Consider the following 20,065-nt stretch of genomic DNA (forward strand, 5'->3'; position numbering starts at 1 on the left):
CCATGGCTTTATTTTCCTGTGTCCGTCTGCTCTCTGCAGACAGCAGAAAGAGAAAAAGACTATTCTTTCTTGAAGGGGTGTAATTCTTTAGTGGTGTGATATGAAAAGAAACACAGTTCAGTGTGACAGACCATAATGATCTGTTAGGATCACTGAGTTGCCAGATGTTTCCCATGGCCACCTGCACCCAGGCGTCTCTGCTCGATGTGCACTCTTCTCTAGTGAGATGGTTTCAGTACCTCATTCCAAAACTGGCCCCATCTGTCTCCACCATCGCTGCAGGTCTATCTGTATGCAGTCAGGATGAATTTTCATTAGGATGGGCGTAGCTCACGTGCCTTTCCCCCACGAAGCTTTATATAATTATATTTAATCTATTTCTGTGTTTGTTTCCTCCCACAGTATGTATCCTGCCAGAAAATAGCAACTCGGCGTTATTAAATTTGAAATCACTAACATCTAGCACAGTCCCCAGTGCATACCAAGGGATAAATGAAAATTTTCAGCACAAATGAATGTGAGATAGTCAGAGGGCCCTTTGAGGTCACACTTCTTGTGATTAAAGTACCTACTATACTATTCTTCACTTATCAGACAGATGCACAAACACCAACTCCAATATAATAGATGCTCAGCTGTGTCACTAACACATGTGTGTGTTCCCAGAACTACAGATATGTTAAGCATGTATTTATGTGTACAGGTTGCATAATTGATTATATAGGCATAAGTATGTAGCCATTAATTCATAATCTAATTAATTAATTATAGGCATAAGTTGAGTCATAGAATTTCAATATTCTGGGCAGATCCTTGACTGCATTGGGTCCTGACTTAAAGTGATTGCAATAAAGCATCTTATAACAATGAAAATACTGCTGGGAGAGCTCTGAGACACAGGACAATCTGTCACACTGTCCCACACAAGAAAAGCAAGAAGTCAAAGACACAAAATTACCAGTCCCAGAAACTTTCAGTTGTATGAAGTGTCTTTAAATGCGAGTCCCAGAAGCTAGCCCCAGTATAAAAACTTCTATCAGAAGACTGACTTTTCACCAATGAATAATTTAAAATTCAACTTTTTTTCATGTGAACTGTCTTATATCTTGGCAGAGGCATAGTATTTCAATAATTTATACAATTTTGAATATAATAAAGTTAATGCCAAAAGGCAATTTCTTTGATATTGAATTATAAGAGAATGCACTTAGGCTACTGTGGCTAATGACCTAGGGGCCAGGAGCATGGAAGGTTACCTTCTAACCCTGTTTCATAGAGAGTCTGTGCATGTGGCCATCAGCACTGCTGTCTCCTGACATATAGTTGCTCGATAACAGATGATTGTAACATAAGAAAAAATGCAACTCATTAGCTTTATGAACAGGAGATAAGAAAGAAGATCATTAAAATGATACATGAGAAATTGTTTGTGGAAACAGCAGATGAACTGGAATCATGGTTCCATCACTCGTGTTTCTGAATAAAGTCCACCCTTATAACATGTCCTTAGGTGACACTCCTGTCACTCCTGAGGTTTAATCACACACCCTGACAGGTGAGCCAGACACTGGTGAGTGGTGTGATAATGTACTGCTCATAGAAGAAGCCAAGCGACATGAGGTAGAAACAGGTCCTCAGGCCTTCCTGGGTAAAGCTGTTGAAGGTCCCCGTGAGTTTACGTGAGATCAGAAGACATTGGTTTCCCAGGTGCGTCTAGACCATACAGGACTCACAGCGTGTGGTGAATACTTTCCACACATAAACCTACAGGCACTGTTTATTCTCAGAGACTGGGAGGTTCTGTGTTGTGGAATCTTCTAGGGTGTGAAGACTTGGAGACTTCTGGAAGAACAAAGTGCTTCAAGTACTCTTGATGGTGCAGTTGGAGTTGATGGCAGGCTAACCCTGCAGATACCTGGTGAAGTCTCTGTGGCAGGGTATTCTCGGATCATTTTATGCTATGGTAGAGCACTCAGATCAAAACAACTTAGGAGGGAGGGAACGGTTTCTGTGGCTCACACTTCCATGTCATAACCTATCACCTAGAGAGTCAGCGCAAGGGGAACGGTTTATATGGCTCACACTTCCATGTCATAACCTATCACCTAGAGAGTCAGCGCAGGGGCTTAACGGAAGTGGAACTCGTGGAGAAAGATCGTTTCTCAGACTTACTAACAGTCTCAGCGCTTCGTATGTAGTCCAGGACTAGCACCTAAGGATGCACACAGCGGCCTAGGACATACCCACTTAGGTAACAGACATGCCTGCAAGCCAATCTGATGGAGGAAATTTATTAATTGATTAATTATAATTTATTCACGTTACAGTCCGATTGTTAGCCCCTGCTTTTAATCTTCCGGTTCCCACCGTCCCTCCCTCCTCTGCCCTGTTCCCTTCCCCTAGACTTCTGATGGGAGGGGGGTGGAGGGGTGCATCTTTCCCCACCGTCTGATCACAGTCCATCAGGTCTCATCAGGGAAGCTTGCATACCCTTCCTTTGAGTGTCTGCAAGGCTGCCCTGCCAAGGGGTAGTGATCAAATCTCAGGCACCGGAGTTCGTGTCAGAGGCAGTGCCCTCTCTCCCCACTCCTGACACACGTGGAGAATGAGCGTCCATCCGCTACATCTGAACAGGGGTCTTGGTTCTCTGCGTGCATTGTCCTTGGTTGGTGCATCAGTTTGTGCAGACCTCCTGGGTCCAGATCCCCCAGCCTTGGTGGTCTCCCTGTGAAGCTCCTGAACCCTCTGGGTCCTTCCACCCGCCCACACACACACCCTTTCATATAACTCTCACCACTCTGCCCAAGGTCCACCTGCCAGTCCCACTGTCTGTCCTGAAACCCCCGCTGGGTGGAGTCTCTCGGAGGAAATTCATAACTTAGGTCCTCTCTGCCCAGGTGATGGAAGTCGAGTCAGGTTGACAATAAAAACTAGCCAGGATGAAGCTTTTCATCTTCAGGATGACATCCTCAGTGATGGCTTCTTCAGGATGACATTATCAGTAACAGCTTCTGTGGAGCAGCTTTCTTTTCTGAGGACCTACAGCTTAGCCTGCAGATTAGCTCTGACCAACTGTGCATCCACTCCACTGTCAATATTTTCATTCTTTTTTATATATTTATTTTATTAATTTGTTTTTATTCTTATCTCAATGGTTATCCCATCCCTTATATCCTCCCATTCCTCCCTCCCTCCCATTTTCCCCTTACTCCCCTCCCCTATGACTGTGACTGAAGGGGACTTCCTCCCCCTTTATATGCTCATAGGGTTTCAAGTCTCTCAGCCAATAAAGGCTAGGCTTGCAACCATAAATATTTTCATTCTTAATATAAGTGATCAGTTTTGGCCACACTATCTTTGAGCCTCTATTGCTGGAGTCTGTCCTCTGTTAACTCTTCTTTGGTGGTTTTATAACCTGTGAATTCAAGCAGTATACCTTCTGGCTTTTATTGTTATCCTGAAAACCACACCAAACTTGAATGCAGTTACTGAGGACAGTTTGTCCTGCTAGTAAGACCACATGCTGAGCTGCCTGGACTCGCTCTCTACAGCTTCACTGGGATGAGTTGGCCAAGTAGGAGCTCAGAATGCTGTAAGGTCTCTTGGGCTGTATTCTTCTCATCTAAGAAGCTCACCGTGTGGCTTTCACGTGTGGCATCTCCGTGTGCCGCCTCTAGCAGGGTGGCTCCAAGGTGGTTGCACTAACTGCATGGTATCCAAAGCCTCAAGAGGAGTGCTCTTGGAGAACAGGCCAGGACATAAGTGCCTTTACTGTATGACCCAGCTTGGAACTCACCAGCCAACAGCAAACCAAATCCAAAGCAAGCAGTGTGGGGAGCTGTCCAGTCTGTCCTGAGGGGAGGGTGGGTCCATGCCTGTGAGTAGAAGGAGTGGGAGCAGCGACGTATGCAACACTAGCTACTCGCCCTACACTTTTGCTGTAGGCATCCTCTGTCAGGCACTTTGCCAATAAGAAAGGCAGAAAGCTGAGGCAAACATTTTTGGTTCTCACACAACCTCACTCCAGCTTACTTTCAAAATTAAACAGTCTAAGTAGACATTATTTTCATCCAAAGCTTCATCCTGAGTGAGCTTTGTGGACCATATGGAAATGTTGAGATTTATGTAAAAATGCATGTCTAAAAGTGCCTAAGTACAATATAGTAAGCCACTCATAATGACTCCCCTTAATGGTGGTGTGATGTTCAGTCACAGGACAGCGCAACAGTCCTTTATTTTAACCACCGAAGTGCATTTCAGGTGCTATAGTCTATGATGTTTTACTTCTTATTCTTTACATGTGTTTTCACCCATTAATTTCAGCAAATAGGTATCATCTTTGTAATTAGGATAATAAATATTATTTCCAAAGAACAAAGGAACGGGTGTACTTCAAAGAAGACATTACTTTTCTAATGGTGCTGAAATGACACATTTACTTTGCAAGCACAGGCACACCACAGCAGCTTTTAGACATAAAATGTGAAAAAAAAAAAGAATAAAAAATAAAACAGTTGCAGAGCCCTGGGCTGTGAGAAGTCCACTGAACCCAATGACCCAGACTGGGTGTTCATCATGAAACCGAGGCAGGCTGCACCTAAGCCCTCCACAGCTCAGGGTACACTAGGACCCTTACAAAGCACAGGACAAGCTTCCTGCTGTGTGAAATGTTTGCAAAGCAGGCGTGTGGGTTCTAGTTTAACACAGATGTGCTGTTTTCCCTGGTTTAGGAAGATGATTCACTCCAAGCATCAGGGATAAGGGGTGAGAAAAGTCTCGGATATTCCAGAGGGCGCTCTGTGGCTCTGCTCCAAAGCAGGCCAGCAGGTTTATGGGAAGAGGGAGTGTATCTGAAAGCAGGTACTTTCATCCCTTCATCTAAATTCCTGGAAAGGGAAACATTGCAGCTACCGGGTCAGCTTTTTAAAAGTTCTTAAAATACACCGCTAAATGGTTTCCAGGAAACTACTCATTATCAATTCTTAATAAAAAAAAAAAAAAAATTGCCATCTCAGCGGGTTTGGAGCCGTGGAATTGGTTCCTGGGCAATTCAGCCCCAGTGGCAGCCCACACCCACAGGCTCTTCCCTGAGCCTTTGCTGCCAGCTCTACCCAGGGTGCCCTGGCCTTGCTGCTGCTGCTGCTGCTGCTGCTGCTGTTAATGCTGCTGCTGCTGCTGCTGCTGCTAATGCTGCTGCTCCTGCTGCTGCTGCTCCTGCTGTTAATAATGCTGCTGCTGCTGCTGCTAATACTGCTGCTCCTACTGCTGCTGCTCCTGCTGCTAATGCTGCTGCTGCTAATGCTGCTGCTGCTGCTGCTCCTGCTGCTAATGCTGCTGCTGCTGCTAATGCTGCTAATGCTGCTGCTGCTGCTGCTGCTGCTGCTCTTACCTCTGTTGCCACCACCACTGCTTTTCCTCTCCTGCATTTATCCCTGAACATTCAAGATGCTAAAGCTGAAGCCAGCCTGAGGTGCGTCAGCCATCTGAACTCCAGTGTGCAAACATTCCCTGCAGGAGCCAGCAGCCATGGACTCTAAAGCCCAAATGAAACAAAAATAACAAAAACCCCATTCCCGCCCACATGGGGAAACTCTTGTGCAACCATATTGCTTTTTACTTCTTCCGGTGTTCTAAGCACGCAAGAAATCTGCCTTCTAGCAAAATAGAACTGTTAGTTAACCACCACCAATCTTCTCTAAGGACAGAGGACTATTTAAATTCTTCAATCATATTTATTTTGTGTGTGTGTGTGTATATACTCAGCCTTCTCCTAAGCCTGTTTGTTTCCATTTGTCACTAAAAAGCTGTCACATGAGAACATTTTAAATCAGCAAATATGTCTTAAAGGTTAAAGATTCCTTGTGTTCCTATCCCAGAGATTCACAGCCCCCATGTTAAACTGTCAGGAGATGATGACAAGAAAACAAGAAAAGAGAGAGGGAGTGAAGCCTGTGTTGGGTTCACACACCACTGCATGCTCTGCGGGGCCCACCCCTCCCTGGTCCTCACTCACCTTCTACAATGCTGAACATCTTTCTGCTTTAGAGAGTCGGTTACGGAGCTTCTCTAGAGAAAATAACCTAGTGGGGAGAGGTGCCCAGTGACCTCACGGAGGCTTCCTATCTCAAGCACCTTCCTGATCTTAAAAATAAATGCAAGCACCCAAGCACCTGCTGCTCTAGTTATGAACAAGGTAACTGGTAAGAGTCATGTTTTAAGGAGAAATCAGAGATCACTATTTTAGCCTCAACCGCTTACCCACTGTTCTATGAGCTCTCTGCTTGTTCCTCCTCCCACCCAGGATTGGGAAATGCTCATTAAATTGTTTCTCTTTATTACCTGGATACAAGAAATTATTGTTTAATCATCTCATCCTACTTACGTGTCATCTGTTTAAAAAAAAAAAATGTGGTCAAGTATCAGCACCCTTGCCTATGCTCGCCTTCTGAAAAAACATTTGTAATGTTTCACTCCCAAAACATTTTGAAGACTCTTCTTTGTAAGTGTTGTGACTATGTATTATAATTACTAATATTGTGAATTTCTAACTTGACTGCGGTGGGTCTTTTGAGACTACCTTTCTGATGAATCAGATACTTGTGAAATATCCACTGAGTGGATGGGTGGCCAGCTGGGAGCTAACCGGTGAGTGCTACTGTGCCCTGTTTAATAGCTAGCATCTTGAAAAAACACAGTAGGCTGGGAAATAATTGGGATTAGCTTTTAAGTGAGGGAAAACACTAAAGTTTGCAATGATACTCAAAGTTGGAGCTGGAAGAAGAAGATGTATTTCTCTCAAACATGTTCTTTACCTCCTAAGTTGTTCTGGCATATTCCATCAGTAGGCAGTTCATGAATCTGGCAAGCTCGCATCTATAACTTATTCTCTGGAGGTTTTTTTTTTATTTTATTTTATTCTTTTCACTATCGTTGAATGGTGGGATGAGGAAAGAAGCCACACACATCTTTGAAATGCCATAAACTATAAAGTCAGTTACAGTCTGTCAGCTGAGAGAGCTGTGTCGCTGGTGAGATCTGGGCCATGAAACCATCAAGCGCCCACAAGCGCATTTAGAAAAGAAAGCCATAAAGCAATTCTTCCTCCCAGTTTTAGAACAGCACTGTCTCAGAGGTTTGCAGCGAGGTAGAGATGGGCTTCTGCCTTCCGGGCCAAGTTGGAAAGGGAGGTGCCAACCCTGGGGAAGGAGGGATGTTCTTCTCATACTGCCAGCCATTGCTGGAGACAGAAGTGAAAACAAAAACCTAGTTCTCCCGAGATGTATGGTTCTTCCTAGCTTGTTGACTCAAGTGGTTTGGGAAAGCTACAGAAACAGTTTACTTGAACTAACATCCTTTACACTGTACTGGGTGGAAAAAAACCAAAGGTAACGTGTGCTCATGTATGGGAAGATGCATTGCTGCATGCCTGTGTGTGCTGATACACATCGTTGTGCACATGTGGGAATATGGGTGGGTGTCAGAGCCTGCCTTCACTCACCATTGTTTTATGACTTTAGATGGTTGGTTTTTTTTGAGACAGGTCTCTGACTTGGACTTCACTGGACATACTGATTCAGTAGGCTTGCTGGAGAGAAAGGCCCCAGGGATCCTCCTATCTCTGCCCCAGCTCTGAGAATCCAAGCACATGCTACTGTGCCCTCTTCATATCAGTGCTGGGATTCAAACTCATGCCTGATGCTCACACAGCAAACACTTCCCCCAGGCAGCCATCTCCCAGGCCCAAAGCCAATCTTTTAAGTCCACCTCTGCAAAGCTTTGGAAACGAAACAAACAGAAACTTGTGGCCAGCACATGTAGTGCTACCTAGAATACAGCATCCCATTCAGCTAAGCTGAATGTGTGAGGTCAGTGTCCAGCTACACCTCCTGGCTTGAGTGACAAAGACATCATGACAGCCATTGAGCAGGAGAAACCGTGTGATAGCTCAGGTCACCCACAGGATGAGGAATGACAATGGCGTCTTCAGTGCGTTCTAAGAATTATATCGAGTCCCTCCAATGGAGGATAGAGGGTTCATGGAGAATGTTCCCAGAAAAGCTGACGGTGTATTAGCTGGCTATGCCCATGAACAATGCACAGATATTCATCTCATAGATGCCGGGGGATTTTTCTTCCCAGATCAGATAAATCAGATGAAGAGAGTTCTACTCCAGGCCTCAACCTCTGCTCTACAAAAGGAAGATAAATGAAAAATAATAAAACAAAATAAATGAATACCAGTGACACCAACAGAGAGCAAAGAGTCAGGGAGGCTCAGAAAGCCAAAGTACCTGGCACATATGGTGAAAAGGGCGCCTTCCTCATAAGGGACATCCTCTCAGAGGGCAAGGGGATAGCCAGTCCAACGGCTGTCTTTTGTAGTGGGTCCTCATCACACTTATGACCACATGATTCCTGAAGTGCGGTCAGCTTTGGAGTTGTGACGTCGCTGTGCAGCTCTGGGAAGGGTGGAACTGTGTAGACAGGAGCATACATTCAGCAAAGTTGACTATGTCAGTGACTCAAGAAGTCCTCTCAGGAATTCATGCCATCGTTTGGGCGACAAGTTTTTAGGGTATAAGAGCTGGGGAGAATGACATCAATTGCAGTGTAAAGAGACAGAATCACTTGTAATTGTGTGCTTTATTTGTTTCGGTGAACAAGTTAGAAGGAGCATAGGGACCTGGACACTGAGGATTTTGGAAAAGAGCCTTCGCTCCCAGGGACCCAGCAGATGAAGTATGTTTGTGTGTGAGACACTGCCTCTGGTTTTGCAAGGTGGTCACAGCAGGAGCAATTTTATTCTGGGGTATGGCGGTTGCCGTAAATGCTGGGCAATGCCTCTGCATGACCTGCTGCTATTAGGATTAGGATGCCATCATCCTTTAATGAAGGTTGTGGAAAGCTGTGACCTTGTGGACCCTCACAGCCTGAGCTTGATAGGACATTGACTTTGGCCCCAGATATTCAGCATATGGGCCAGACCCCAGATGTCCCCATGACATGCCAACAGTCAAAATCTCCCTCTCATGTGCTCAGTGAGAGGTTTCAGTATCATGTGTAGCTCAGCTTTACATGCCATGCAACCTTGCATCAGGGAAAAACATTTAATTTGTTCCTTCTAGAAAGCGTCTGTATAGGCTTGTAAAGTCACCCACAAAGCCTCTGCTAATGCACAGATGAGTCCCCTCATGGCTTTCTCAAATCACCAGTGATCTGTTTCTACAATATATGATGAATTTGTGGAATGATTTCACTTTAAATCTATGAAGATTGACTATTACAAAAACAAGAAACGTTTATTAATATATCAGCACGCATGAGATAGTGGTGACAAAATAATACTGGCCAAGTGAAAGACCTGCGTCTAATTAAGAGGCCCCACACTGATGTTTATGTAAACACCCTGATTAAACTTAAGTTAGCACAAAAAGGTCCCTGAAGTAGGAGGGCACTCTTTGGGCAGGAACTCGGGAGTGTGAGTAGGCTTCAGAAATACGATGAGGATGAAAGCTGTTGGCGTGTATCTTTATCTGATTTGGGGGATCTTGTGCCTCCACTTCCCTTCCCCACCCCAATCCCTTACAACACCAGGTAGGATAGAAAGGTTAGTGGGGAGGCGGGAGGCATTGTTCTCTTTTGACTACTTCCTGCTTGTTAGGATCGTCGGGCTCCTTGGGGAAAGTCTCATAATACTGCAACAGCAGCAACCAGGAGCATCAGGAGGAGCAGCAACAGCTTCTCCTTCTTCTGCAGAGTGTCTCCCCAGTCCCTTTGGGCTCTGGCATTTATACCCTCTCAGAGTCCCCAGAATTAAACTATCCACAGCTGGCAAAGATCACGCCCCTCTCAGAGCCCACAGAAGTCAAATAGTCCATTTCTGTGGACAATCTAAAACAGCCCCATATCCCATACCTGGTATTAAAACAAAAACATGTTTGCATAATGTAACTGAGTTTTTAAGGAAACCAGAATTCCCACTATAGAATGCCATGCCTTTTGTACATTGTCACACAGAAAGGGTCCTGCATCAAACCCCAAAGAGAAAGAAAATACAATAAAGTGCAAATTACATTTAAAAATCCATATTCACAAATTAATACAAACAGTAAGCTAGTGCCCAGGAGCCTCTGTGGGAAGAATGTGATGACCTTCCAGTTTGGAAATGTATGCTGGGCATCTCTTCAATGCCGAGTGCCCTGCTAAGGGCACTGACAGATGGCTCAAATCAGCAGGTCAGACTGACTCATTCTTGGTGACGTGAGGAAGTAAATTACCTTCAGAGAATTTAAATCTAAACATGCGTCCAACCATGACTCATCTCTTGTCTGAGGGCCAATGCATGGCTGGAGAAGGCATGGGCAAAAGCAACTGAGTTTCAGTACCACAAACAACATAGGGACAAACATTGATTAGATTAATTTAAATGGGTGTGAGTTTAAAAGAATAATTAACCTAGGGCCTGAGACGTGTATAAACACATTTGCATCACCCTGATGCTTGAGTTCAGTCACACATGGAGAGAGAAGAGATGGACTTCCACGGGCCGCCTTCTGATCTCCGCATTGCTCCGTGATGATTAGGCACCCAGCTCACACTCCTTGTTCACTGTGCTTCCATGGTTTACATTTAGAAGAATAAATTGTGCCTTCATTCATGTGCTCCAGATCATAAATACACAAACAATGACATAGCAATCCAAGATACTTCTTAAAACCTATAGCTATCTATTGAATTAAAAATCATTAATTGACTAAGTGTGTCTTTAAGAAAGTACTTCTGATTTGGTCACTTCTCCTTGGCAGGGAGGCTCTCCTGATAAGATCTGATAGGCTGTGGTGAGAAGGTGGGGAGGAGGACCACCCTGCCAGAGGACTAGAGGATGGAAATAGGGCAGAAGAGGGAGGGAGGGTGGGAATAGGAAGATACAAGCAAGGGGATAACAATCAGGATTTATAATAGATAAAATAAAATTGATTAAAAAAAGAAAGCACTGTGGGAGTTTACAGTAAACAGGATGGAAACATTCACTGTAAAATTTCAAGAGAATTAATAATAATATTTTAAAATAAATAAGAATAAAAAAATAAATATTAAATAAAATTCTATCAGAAAGTAACACATATACAGACTGTTAAGTAGCTCTCTCTCTCTCTCTCTCTCTCTCTCTCTCTCTCTCTCTCTCTGTCTCCCTCATTTTTTGGCACTATGCAAGCATTTAGACTCTTAGAATACTGTGTTCACCATGAGCCACACACAAACACTCTGAACTGTTGACTCTGTTTCTTAGCAATTAAACTTTATTATACAACCCAACTAGCTTATACAGAAAAGAAAAAGGTTAAAGAGACAAAAGAGTGAACCTTCCGGTAGCCGTTCCATGGGACAGGAAGATTTCTGGAGGATTCTGATCCCAAGGTTGGGCCTCAAAGGAGTTTTATGATATCCTGCCCTGTTCCAGTCATGGGTGGAGCCTGTACTCAGTATCCAGTTTGCTTTTCTCGTGAAGCTGACCAAGATAAATTTCATCTATTTGAGCCCCTCTTAGCTGTCTGGTTGGGGTTGGATGTTTCCCTTGTTCACAGGCTGTGATGAGCTGGTTATGCAACTCAGTTTATAAAACCAGCATCAAGCAAAGACGCTGCGGAAGGGCATCTGGGAAGCATTTCTCTTGTTTCCTGTCCACTGTCTCCTTTAAATGTCCTTTAGCTTCCTGCATTTTCTATAGGTCTAGAATCATTCTTTTCACGGTCTTTAGTAGAAACTGGAAGGCCTAGAAGTTGAATGTACGTCATTTTGAATACTCAGCAAGGCTCACTTTTTTCACCTCCACAAGCGACAACTCAGAAGGATGTCACCTGTGTTTCCACAGGGCACTGATGCATCCTGGGAAAGAACTCAGCCAGCTAATGTTTTTTTCTTATTAGTAGCCCCTTCTAGATGTTTCTTCTCTGTGGCACATTCAGGGAGTTGACCACCATCACTGAAATGGCAGGTGACACCTTAGAGTTCTTGCCTCTTCTCACCACTGGCATCTAGCTGTGACAATGTCAAGTCAAACATGTATGGCTAAGAGACGGGTTGCTTTCCATTTAACACTAATGCTTAGTGTGAACGCAGAGTGATGCTAAGCACCGGAGGAGCAGGTGAGCATAGGCTCAGATGGGGCTGACCAAAGGGGCCACCATCGAGAACAAGAGTGTGTGAATTATATAGGATGGCAATATATCTACCAAAGATACATGCCCATGCTGAACTTGGAGTCATCTGATATAGTCGACTTTGTAAAAGAAATTGCCCATACTTGACTCAAACTCTGTGCAAATACTGTCTAACGTTTTCCACAGTGGATCTGGAATTTTATGCCTGTACATAGGCATGTGTACAAGTACCTCACAGTTTAGCAGACTAATGCCTCAATATAATCTCTCTCTGCATATTCACATAGTGTATACATACTTTCTCTGTGTGTGCTTGTTTATGTATATACATATGTTTATATGTATTCTTTTGCACACGTCTGTGTGAGTATGTGTGTAAAGAAGGCCAGCCAGTCATGTCATGTGCTTTCTCTCTCTCCATCTTATTTGTGACTCAGGGTCTCTCACAGTAACTGCAGGTCACTATTATCTGCACAGGGCAGCAAACCCCAGGGGTCCTCTTCCCTCCTGTCCCCCAGCACTGCTATTACAGCCATGTACCAATCGCCAAGTCTGACATCCTGCATGGGTACCAGAAATGCAAACTCAGGCCCTCCTGTTTGTACAGCAAGCTCTTTTGAGGCTGGGATATTTTCTAGACCCCGCAAATGATATTTTTCAGCATTATAATTTCAATTAAGTAGCTCTCCTAGTTTGCCTGATGGACACAAGGCATCTCTACATCTTTCTTCTAGAATGTTATGGTCTCTATTATGTTCCATCGCAGAAACGCTGGAAAGAACATTGTGTTTAAAGCTGTTGTTTCTGTTCTTCTCTTCCTGAGAAGATCTAGGTAAAGAACTTGACGACAGTGTATTTAAAATGCCAGTTAAATTGTGTCGTTTGTATGCACTCACATGGAATGCACTCAGCAACTATTTTCTTCCTTTGTCAGGCCTTACATTTATAAGTAAATCAACATGATTTTCTTGTTGTAGAGCTTTGATTCTATGGAAAATATTCAAAGATAGTGTAAAAGAATATGGGTGACTTATTACAAAATTACAATGTTTAGTTACTGGACTTTAAACTAACTACTGAAATACACAAACCAGAATGGAATAACTGACCAGAGGTCAGTTATCTAATCTGTCAAGATGACTAATTCCATCTTACTTAGATTTTACTGGCATTGTCAAAATGCTGAAATTCTTTTTTTTTTTTTTAAGTCAAGCATAACCTAGGCTGCCACATGCCAGCTATTATTAAAGTGATGGCATCGTTGTCAAAGTGAAAATATCATTGTCTAAGCTGAGGAATCATTGTCAGAGTGACAGCATCATTTTCAAAGTGATGGCATCACTGACAGAAGGATGATGCTTGGGAACACCCCTGAAGTTAAACCCTTGTGTCATACGTGTGCTTCACGCCAGCCAGTTTTAGAGACTGATTTCTTTCTGGCCTCTGGGCCTGTGCTGGCTCAACTACTCCAATTGTGGCCATAGAATACACATGCAGAGTCTCTGTCTGTATCTCAGTGAAGACTGAAGCATCACTCTCTCCCAAGTCTAATGCATCAGGAAGCTCCCAGTGTGTTTCCCCATCACCCTGGTCAAGCCACCATGTACAAGAGCATGTCAGGCAGGTGAGCTGTAGTGTGATCTGCTTCAAGGAGCTCTTTCTATTACCAACATGGACTTTAATAAACTGCCTCTGCTCCCCAGGACAGTGACCCCCAAGCATATCCATCCCCACTGTCTCCAGTATGAGATGGAAGCAGCACATGCCTTCCTCCGTGACCCCAGATCAACCTTCCTTTTCATCCCCTCCCTGTTTCATGCAGCACAGAAGTCAGCAAGCTGACACACCGGGTCCTGCTATTAACCATTTTCAAAGCAGAGCCCTCATTACAATGACGATGCTAGGCGGAAAAAGGAGATGGGTCCATGTTCTAAATTACTCAGCCCAAGTTGTTCAATATGCAAATTTATTATTGAATATCATGTTCATACTGGTAATAATCAGAAAAAATATTTAGAGAAAAATATATCTAACCGATAGACCAAAAGCTTATCAGAGGTCTGAGTTACCACAGAGATCTCCAGAAGGCAACACCAGAGCAATGAAGAACAGTTATCAGCAGATATCTCTGTTAGGGTGTTATAGAGCTGAAGTACCCAAGGGTATTTCAGCAAAGTCTTATAGATACTGAGTCTCACCACAGTGTCTTTGCCTTTTCAGTTCCTCCGAAAATATATGACATCTCAAACGACATGACCATCAACGAAGGGACCAATGTCACCCTGACTTGTTTGGCCACTGGGAAGCCAGAGCCTGCCATTTCCTGGAGGCATATCTCCCCATCAGGTGAGTGCTTACCCTCCAGCATTTCCAGCTCAGGAAGTGAGTAAGGCCTTCTCAACCTCGCCTCTTTCATGAGGTTTTGCCTAAAGACAGCAGGGCTCAAGCAAACTGAAGGAGTGAATAGCCCAAGACATCAGTAAGAAGGCCTTGGCAAGGGTATTTTCACTGTAATATTTTGAGTAATCACAAATCAACAGAAAAGGTTCAAATGGAATTATTACCAGAGGGAAAAACTGTTTGTTTAAATATGTGAGTGACATATTCAGTGGCATTCACACGTTGATAGCCAGCACCCACTGCTGAGGTAATCAGGAGAGAAGGGAATTATACAAGCCGTGCGTTGCTAGGTCTGACTTAAAGCTGCTGTGCAGAATCAAGGGTTTGGGGCTTAGAATTACATTTAGCTGATGAAGGATTGAAATGCCCTAACACCAAAGTGCTTTATACACAGAGATCACATAACTGGTGACATGCTGTCTGTGCCATGTTCCTAGAGATCGTGGCTTCTATGTTGTGCACATCTTCCAGAAGATTTGAAGTCAGATTTACAAGTTCATGACAATCCTCATGCAAACAGGCCAGTGTCTGCAGTGACAATGCCAAAGCTTGTGTGCAGTTTTCAAGTCTAGACTAACAGGAGGAGCCACTGGCATGCAAAGGCATTAGATTTCCTGGGAAACCCTGTATCAGGGAAGTGAGAAAGGCAGTGACAGAGCAGAACTCAAAGGCCACCTTTGGGCTCAATATGCACACAGGTGCACACACCTGCACAGACACCTGTGCACATATGTGCATGCACCTACACAGATATCTGTACACACAGCCCTACCCCTACACACAAAGAAATAAAAATTTTCACCCTGTAGCTTTAAGCATTTCTTGAAAGTGATGGTGTTATTTCATTGCTGAGGATCCCACCACTTTTTAAGATTAATAAAAATCTTTTACTTCAGTTGCTTTCCTTTATTTTGGGGAGAAAAATAACTTCAACAAAGCCGGATCAAACAATGAAACAGCTGTTAATAAAATCAGAAAGGAACATCTTCTGTAGGCGTGGAAGGAGCACACTTGGAACATCTACTTCATCTGCTGATGCTTTATTTAATGTCGCGCATCCTTAAGTGTCTTCCAGTTGCCTCCTTTACACAGTGGGCCTAATGAGACTCACCCACACTGTATGCTAAGTATCGCTATTAATGGAAGAAAAAAATCAATATTCTGGCACTACACACTCGTGCAGTTTGCATTATGCTCTTCTGACAGTTCTGAACTTCATTGTGTTGTTGATGCCAACACTTCACTCTCCAGAGCTTTACAAAAACCACAGAACTGATCATGTGAGTGTCAAATCCATGCGGACTGACTGCAGACAAGAAGTGACACAGAGTAAGACCAGGCATCAGACGCACAGGTGTCTAAGCTGAAATGCTTGTCCTTGGGCCCTTCCAGTCTTTGAGTGCCTCTTGCTGCCTGCAGGTGTTTCCTACTCTCCAAAACTGTGTAACAGTGATCTCTAGTTATGTTTTGGGTCAGCAGAGTTGCACGTTATTTATGAGATAGCTCAAAGCATATACACCCTCAACCAGCTAGAACTGGCTAGCTCACAAGTGCATTGACACTGGTTTGGCTATGAGAACCTGAGCTTCCGTTCTCTCTGTGTTTTCTAAGAGTCAGATGGAGCAATGCCAGTATGTCATGTTTTGTGCATAGATGTCATGTATTTATCCCTTCCATCTCATGGTGACCAGCACTCTTTATTTATTTTTATTTTTTTAATTAATTTATTCAGATTACATCTCAATTGTTATCCCTTTACTTGTATCCTCCCGTTCCTCCCTCCCTCCCTCTTTCACCCTATTCCCCTCCCCTAGGTCTGTGGCAGAAGTGGACCTCCTCCCCCACCATATGGTCACAGCCTATCAGGTCTCATCTTGGTAGCCTGCTTACCCTTCCTCTGAGTGCTGCCAGGCCTCCCTGGTAACACTCTTTTTCCAGCTAAGTGTCCTGGGCATGATGATACTTGAGTGAGATAATAGATCTAAGTGTGCCTTGAGAATTATAATATTCAATGGTACAAATGATTCTTAATCATCTCTCCAGGGATTAAATCTGATGGCACTATGACTTTTGTGAGAATGAAGCACAGAATTCTATCTATATATAATTTTAGATTAATATTTTGGACTTAATGTTCCCATTTTACTGTGCTTGCTTGCCTGCACACTTGCCTTTTATAGATGCTTGGATATATTTTAGTTTAATTAAATAACAAGAATGCCAGTTACTGAAGTTATTAGAATAAAGATAACAGATGATAGCATCACAACCTGAGGGAAGACAGATTGGGTTTATAAATTAAACTGCACAGATTCATTTTTCTGATCCTGCCATACCAAGAAAATGAGTAAAATTAGCATAAACATTAATAATTATCTATGAATAGCTGGACTCTGAGAATATTTTCATAAATTTCAAATTACAATGTGTTAAGGATCTACATTCAAATGTTGCCTTCTAAAGCATGCCTGATAATTCTGTTAACTTGTATATTTATACTTGAAAGCAAAATTGTGAATTCACTTTCCCATGTATTATTTTTACCTGAGAAACATCAGTGTTCTGCATTACCTGCACTGTCCATACATGAACAGGGCTGGCAGTCTCTGCAGCGACCACGGCTGGGTTCTGTACACATGTAATGTGCTTGTTTTGTTTACCAGTTTCCTTAACATTCTTAGTGCCTCGTCCATGCTCAGTTGAGTGGCTCCTAGCAGGCCACAGGATGGTGGCTTGCCCTGGATCATCCCTAAACTACAGACATGTAGAGACATGACATGCCCAGAGCAACCCTGGAGGCAGAGGAAGTTGTCACACTTGTGTCACTGCCATTTTCTGTGTGCTTCACTGAGGTTTTGGCTCAGTGAATTCTTTAACTCACTTAAACGATGATTTGTTTCCCTGCAAGTTGCTTAGCCTGTGCCTTATTTTGCTTTCTGTGTCTGTGATAAACATCACAGGCAAAGTAACTTGGGGAGGAAAGGGTTTATTTGGCTCACAGTTCCATCCCTGAGGGATGTCAGGGCAAGAAGTCAAGTCAGGACCCTAGAGGCAGGAACTGAACAACACTGGGAGGACACCTCTTACTGGCTTGCTCCCCTCCGAGCCTATTCTGTTACACACCCCAGAAACATCTGCTCAGGGTCAAACGCCCACACTGGGCTGGGCCCTTCTACATCCATCATCATTAAGCACAACGCCTACAGGCCAACATGAGGGAGACAAGTCCTCAACTGGCATTTCCTTCTCCTAGATGAATCTAGCTTGTGTTGAGTTAACAAAAGGCTAACTTGCAACCTGAGGGAGTTACATCCTGTTATCATAGGAAGAGCCCATCGTGTATCCAGGTAAATAGTGCAAAGCATCAGCATCAGCAATGTGGTGACCCTGGGCCCCCACCCCCGTACACCCTCATGAGAGTGCACACCACATATCATAAGCTTATGGAATGACCCACGTTCAAGCATAATTCCCCTGAGCCTGTATGTTGTCCCATGCCCAGGCTTTGTCAGGCACTCTCCTTGGAAGATTGAGCCCGTGGAGCACAAAACCAGCAGTGCACGCTCCAGGATGACAGGTGCGAAGCACAGAGTCAAAGGAGCTCAGGGCTACAGGACCCAAGCCAGAGCACAAGAGGGCCCGGCCTGACAAAGGCAAGCCAGTGGCTGCTTCTTGAGCAGCTGACAAGGGGAGGCTCACTCAGAACTCTGAAACTGAGATGAGAGGCAGAGGCTTGAGCCAGGTTTTGTTCAGGCGAACAAAAATGCTGCTTCAGGAACAGCCAGCCGATTGCTCCTTACAGACTAGCAGGACAGTGGGCGGGGTGGCACCAGCAAGATGGTGGCAGCAGTCTGCACTGACAGGTCAGTAAATGGCTGAAGGTCTGGTTGGCCAGCAGCATTTGGCTTACTGATGGTCAGCCAAGCCCCAGAGGCCCAGTGATGAGTTCTTCAGGGAGAAGGGGAACCCTTCCTTCCCCAGAATAAATGAATGGGTATCAGATGATCTCTGATGAAGCTCATGGTGCTGGGACAGGGACTTATAAACCGTAGGCAGTGGGAGGGGTTTGAGAGTGAATGTGTTTGGGCCCCTGGGGCTGGGGCCACCAGGGTTACTTCATTTTCGTGCGATATCACAGCCCTATCATAAGAAGGGGAACACAGTACGTAATTATCCTATGGGTGAGGGAAGAACTCTCGGGTATGGTTAAAGGTCATTGATTGAAAGCCAATAAACAGAGACAGCTCATTAGAACAGAATGGATGATTCCAGCAATCCCCAGGGGCTTTCTGAATTGGGGTTTCTTATGTGGAAAGGGTTGGGCTTGTAATCTCCCTGAAGGCTGTGTGACACTCCTTAGACAATACGGGTTCCAAAGATCAGGTGGAAAGGGAGTGAGGAAGGGAGTCCTTCATCTTATACTGATGTGTGGGTGTGCGGGTGTTGTGTGTACCCATATAAAGACTTGTGGAATCACCAGCAAAACTCTTATGTGGCATTAAAGAAAATATATGAGAAAGTAATTACTGACCTGCAGATACTTTGATGTTGACTTTTGTGGAACGTGATTGCTTCCAGTCTTTGGCTAAGTTCTTAACTCCTGGAGAGTTTTCAAGGGTTTCTCAAAATTTCTCAATACAAGCTATGAGGCTTCCATGCACATGCAGCGTGGAGCTCAAGTTTGTGCTCTTTGATCTCGCTAACTCTGGGCTAGAGCACCAGCGCTTCCTCTGAAAAATAAACACCAGTGAACTTGTTCACGCTTCACATATGCAATGTCGGTAACGTCTGCGCCCGACTCTTGGCAGCAGTGAAGTCGTTTGGAGCAGCAGACAGAAGTCGTGGCCTGAGGAAGCACTCTGCAGGATTGACGGTTGATACACCACACAAAACGTTCCATCAGCTCCATAGAATTTAGGAGCTAAGTGGTGACTTTTGGGTGCAGCTCGCATAAGTTCATCCAAATGAGCATGCGAGCTCGAGACTTTGAGTCCTGGGTCGGTGAGCGAGGGGCTTCCTGCACAAGCTTGAGGATGCAGGTTGGGGTCCCTGAGCTAACAGGAAGCCAGGTGTGGTGGCACCGAGTTGTGGTCCATGCAGCTGTGGTCCTTGTGCTGGGGAACCTGCTCACTGGCTTGCTCCCCATGGCTTGCTCAGCCTGCTTTCTTGTAAAACCCAGGACCACCAGCCCACTTCCCCTTAATTCACTAATTAGTTTAATTTATACATGTGTAATAAAATAAATGTATTTAATTAAAAATGATTTTAAAAGAAATAAAAGAAAACAAAATACCCTACAGCTGGATCTTATGAAGACATTTTCTCACTTAAGGTTCCTTCCTTTGCGATGACTTTAGCTTGTGTCAAGTTGAGATAAAGTAGCCATCACAATAGTTGAAAGAGCAAATCAGTTATCTTTGAGCCCACTTTTCTTTTTTTTTTTTAACACATTTTTATTGAAAAATAAAATAATTCATATTACATCTCATTTTCTATCCCATCCC

At 44.0% G+C, this 20,065-nt stretch overlaps 1 protein-coding gene across 1 annotated transcript in view; it reads left to right on the plus strand.

Moving 5' to 3' along the window:
* The window catches only part of Negr1 (neuronal growth regulator 1), a 710,325-nt gene that overhangs the window by 415,331 nt on the left and 274,929 nt on the right, over positions 1–20,065 (plus strand). Inside the window, exon 3 of the mRNA XM_051165491.1 lies at positions 14,382–14,507. Coding sequence (XP_051021448.1) covers positions 14,382–14,507 — 126 coding nt within the window. The remainder of the gene's footprint in view (positions 1–14,381; positions 14,508–20,065) is intronic.

The sequence above is a fragment of the Acomys russatus genome, chromosome 23 (genome assembly GCF_903995435.1).
Source record: "Acomys russatus chromosome 23, mAcoRus1.1, whole genome shotgun sequence".
Taxonomy (NCBI): domain Eukaryota; kingdom Metazoa; phylum Chordata; class Mammalia; order Rodentia; family Muridae; genus Acomys; species Acomys russatus.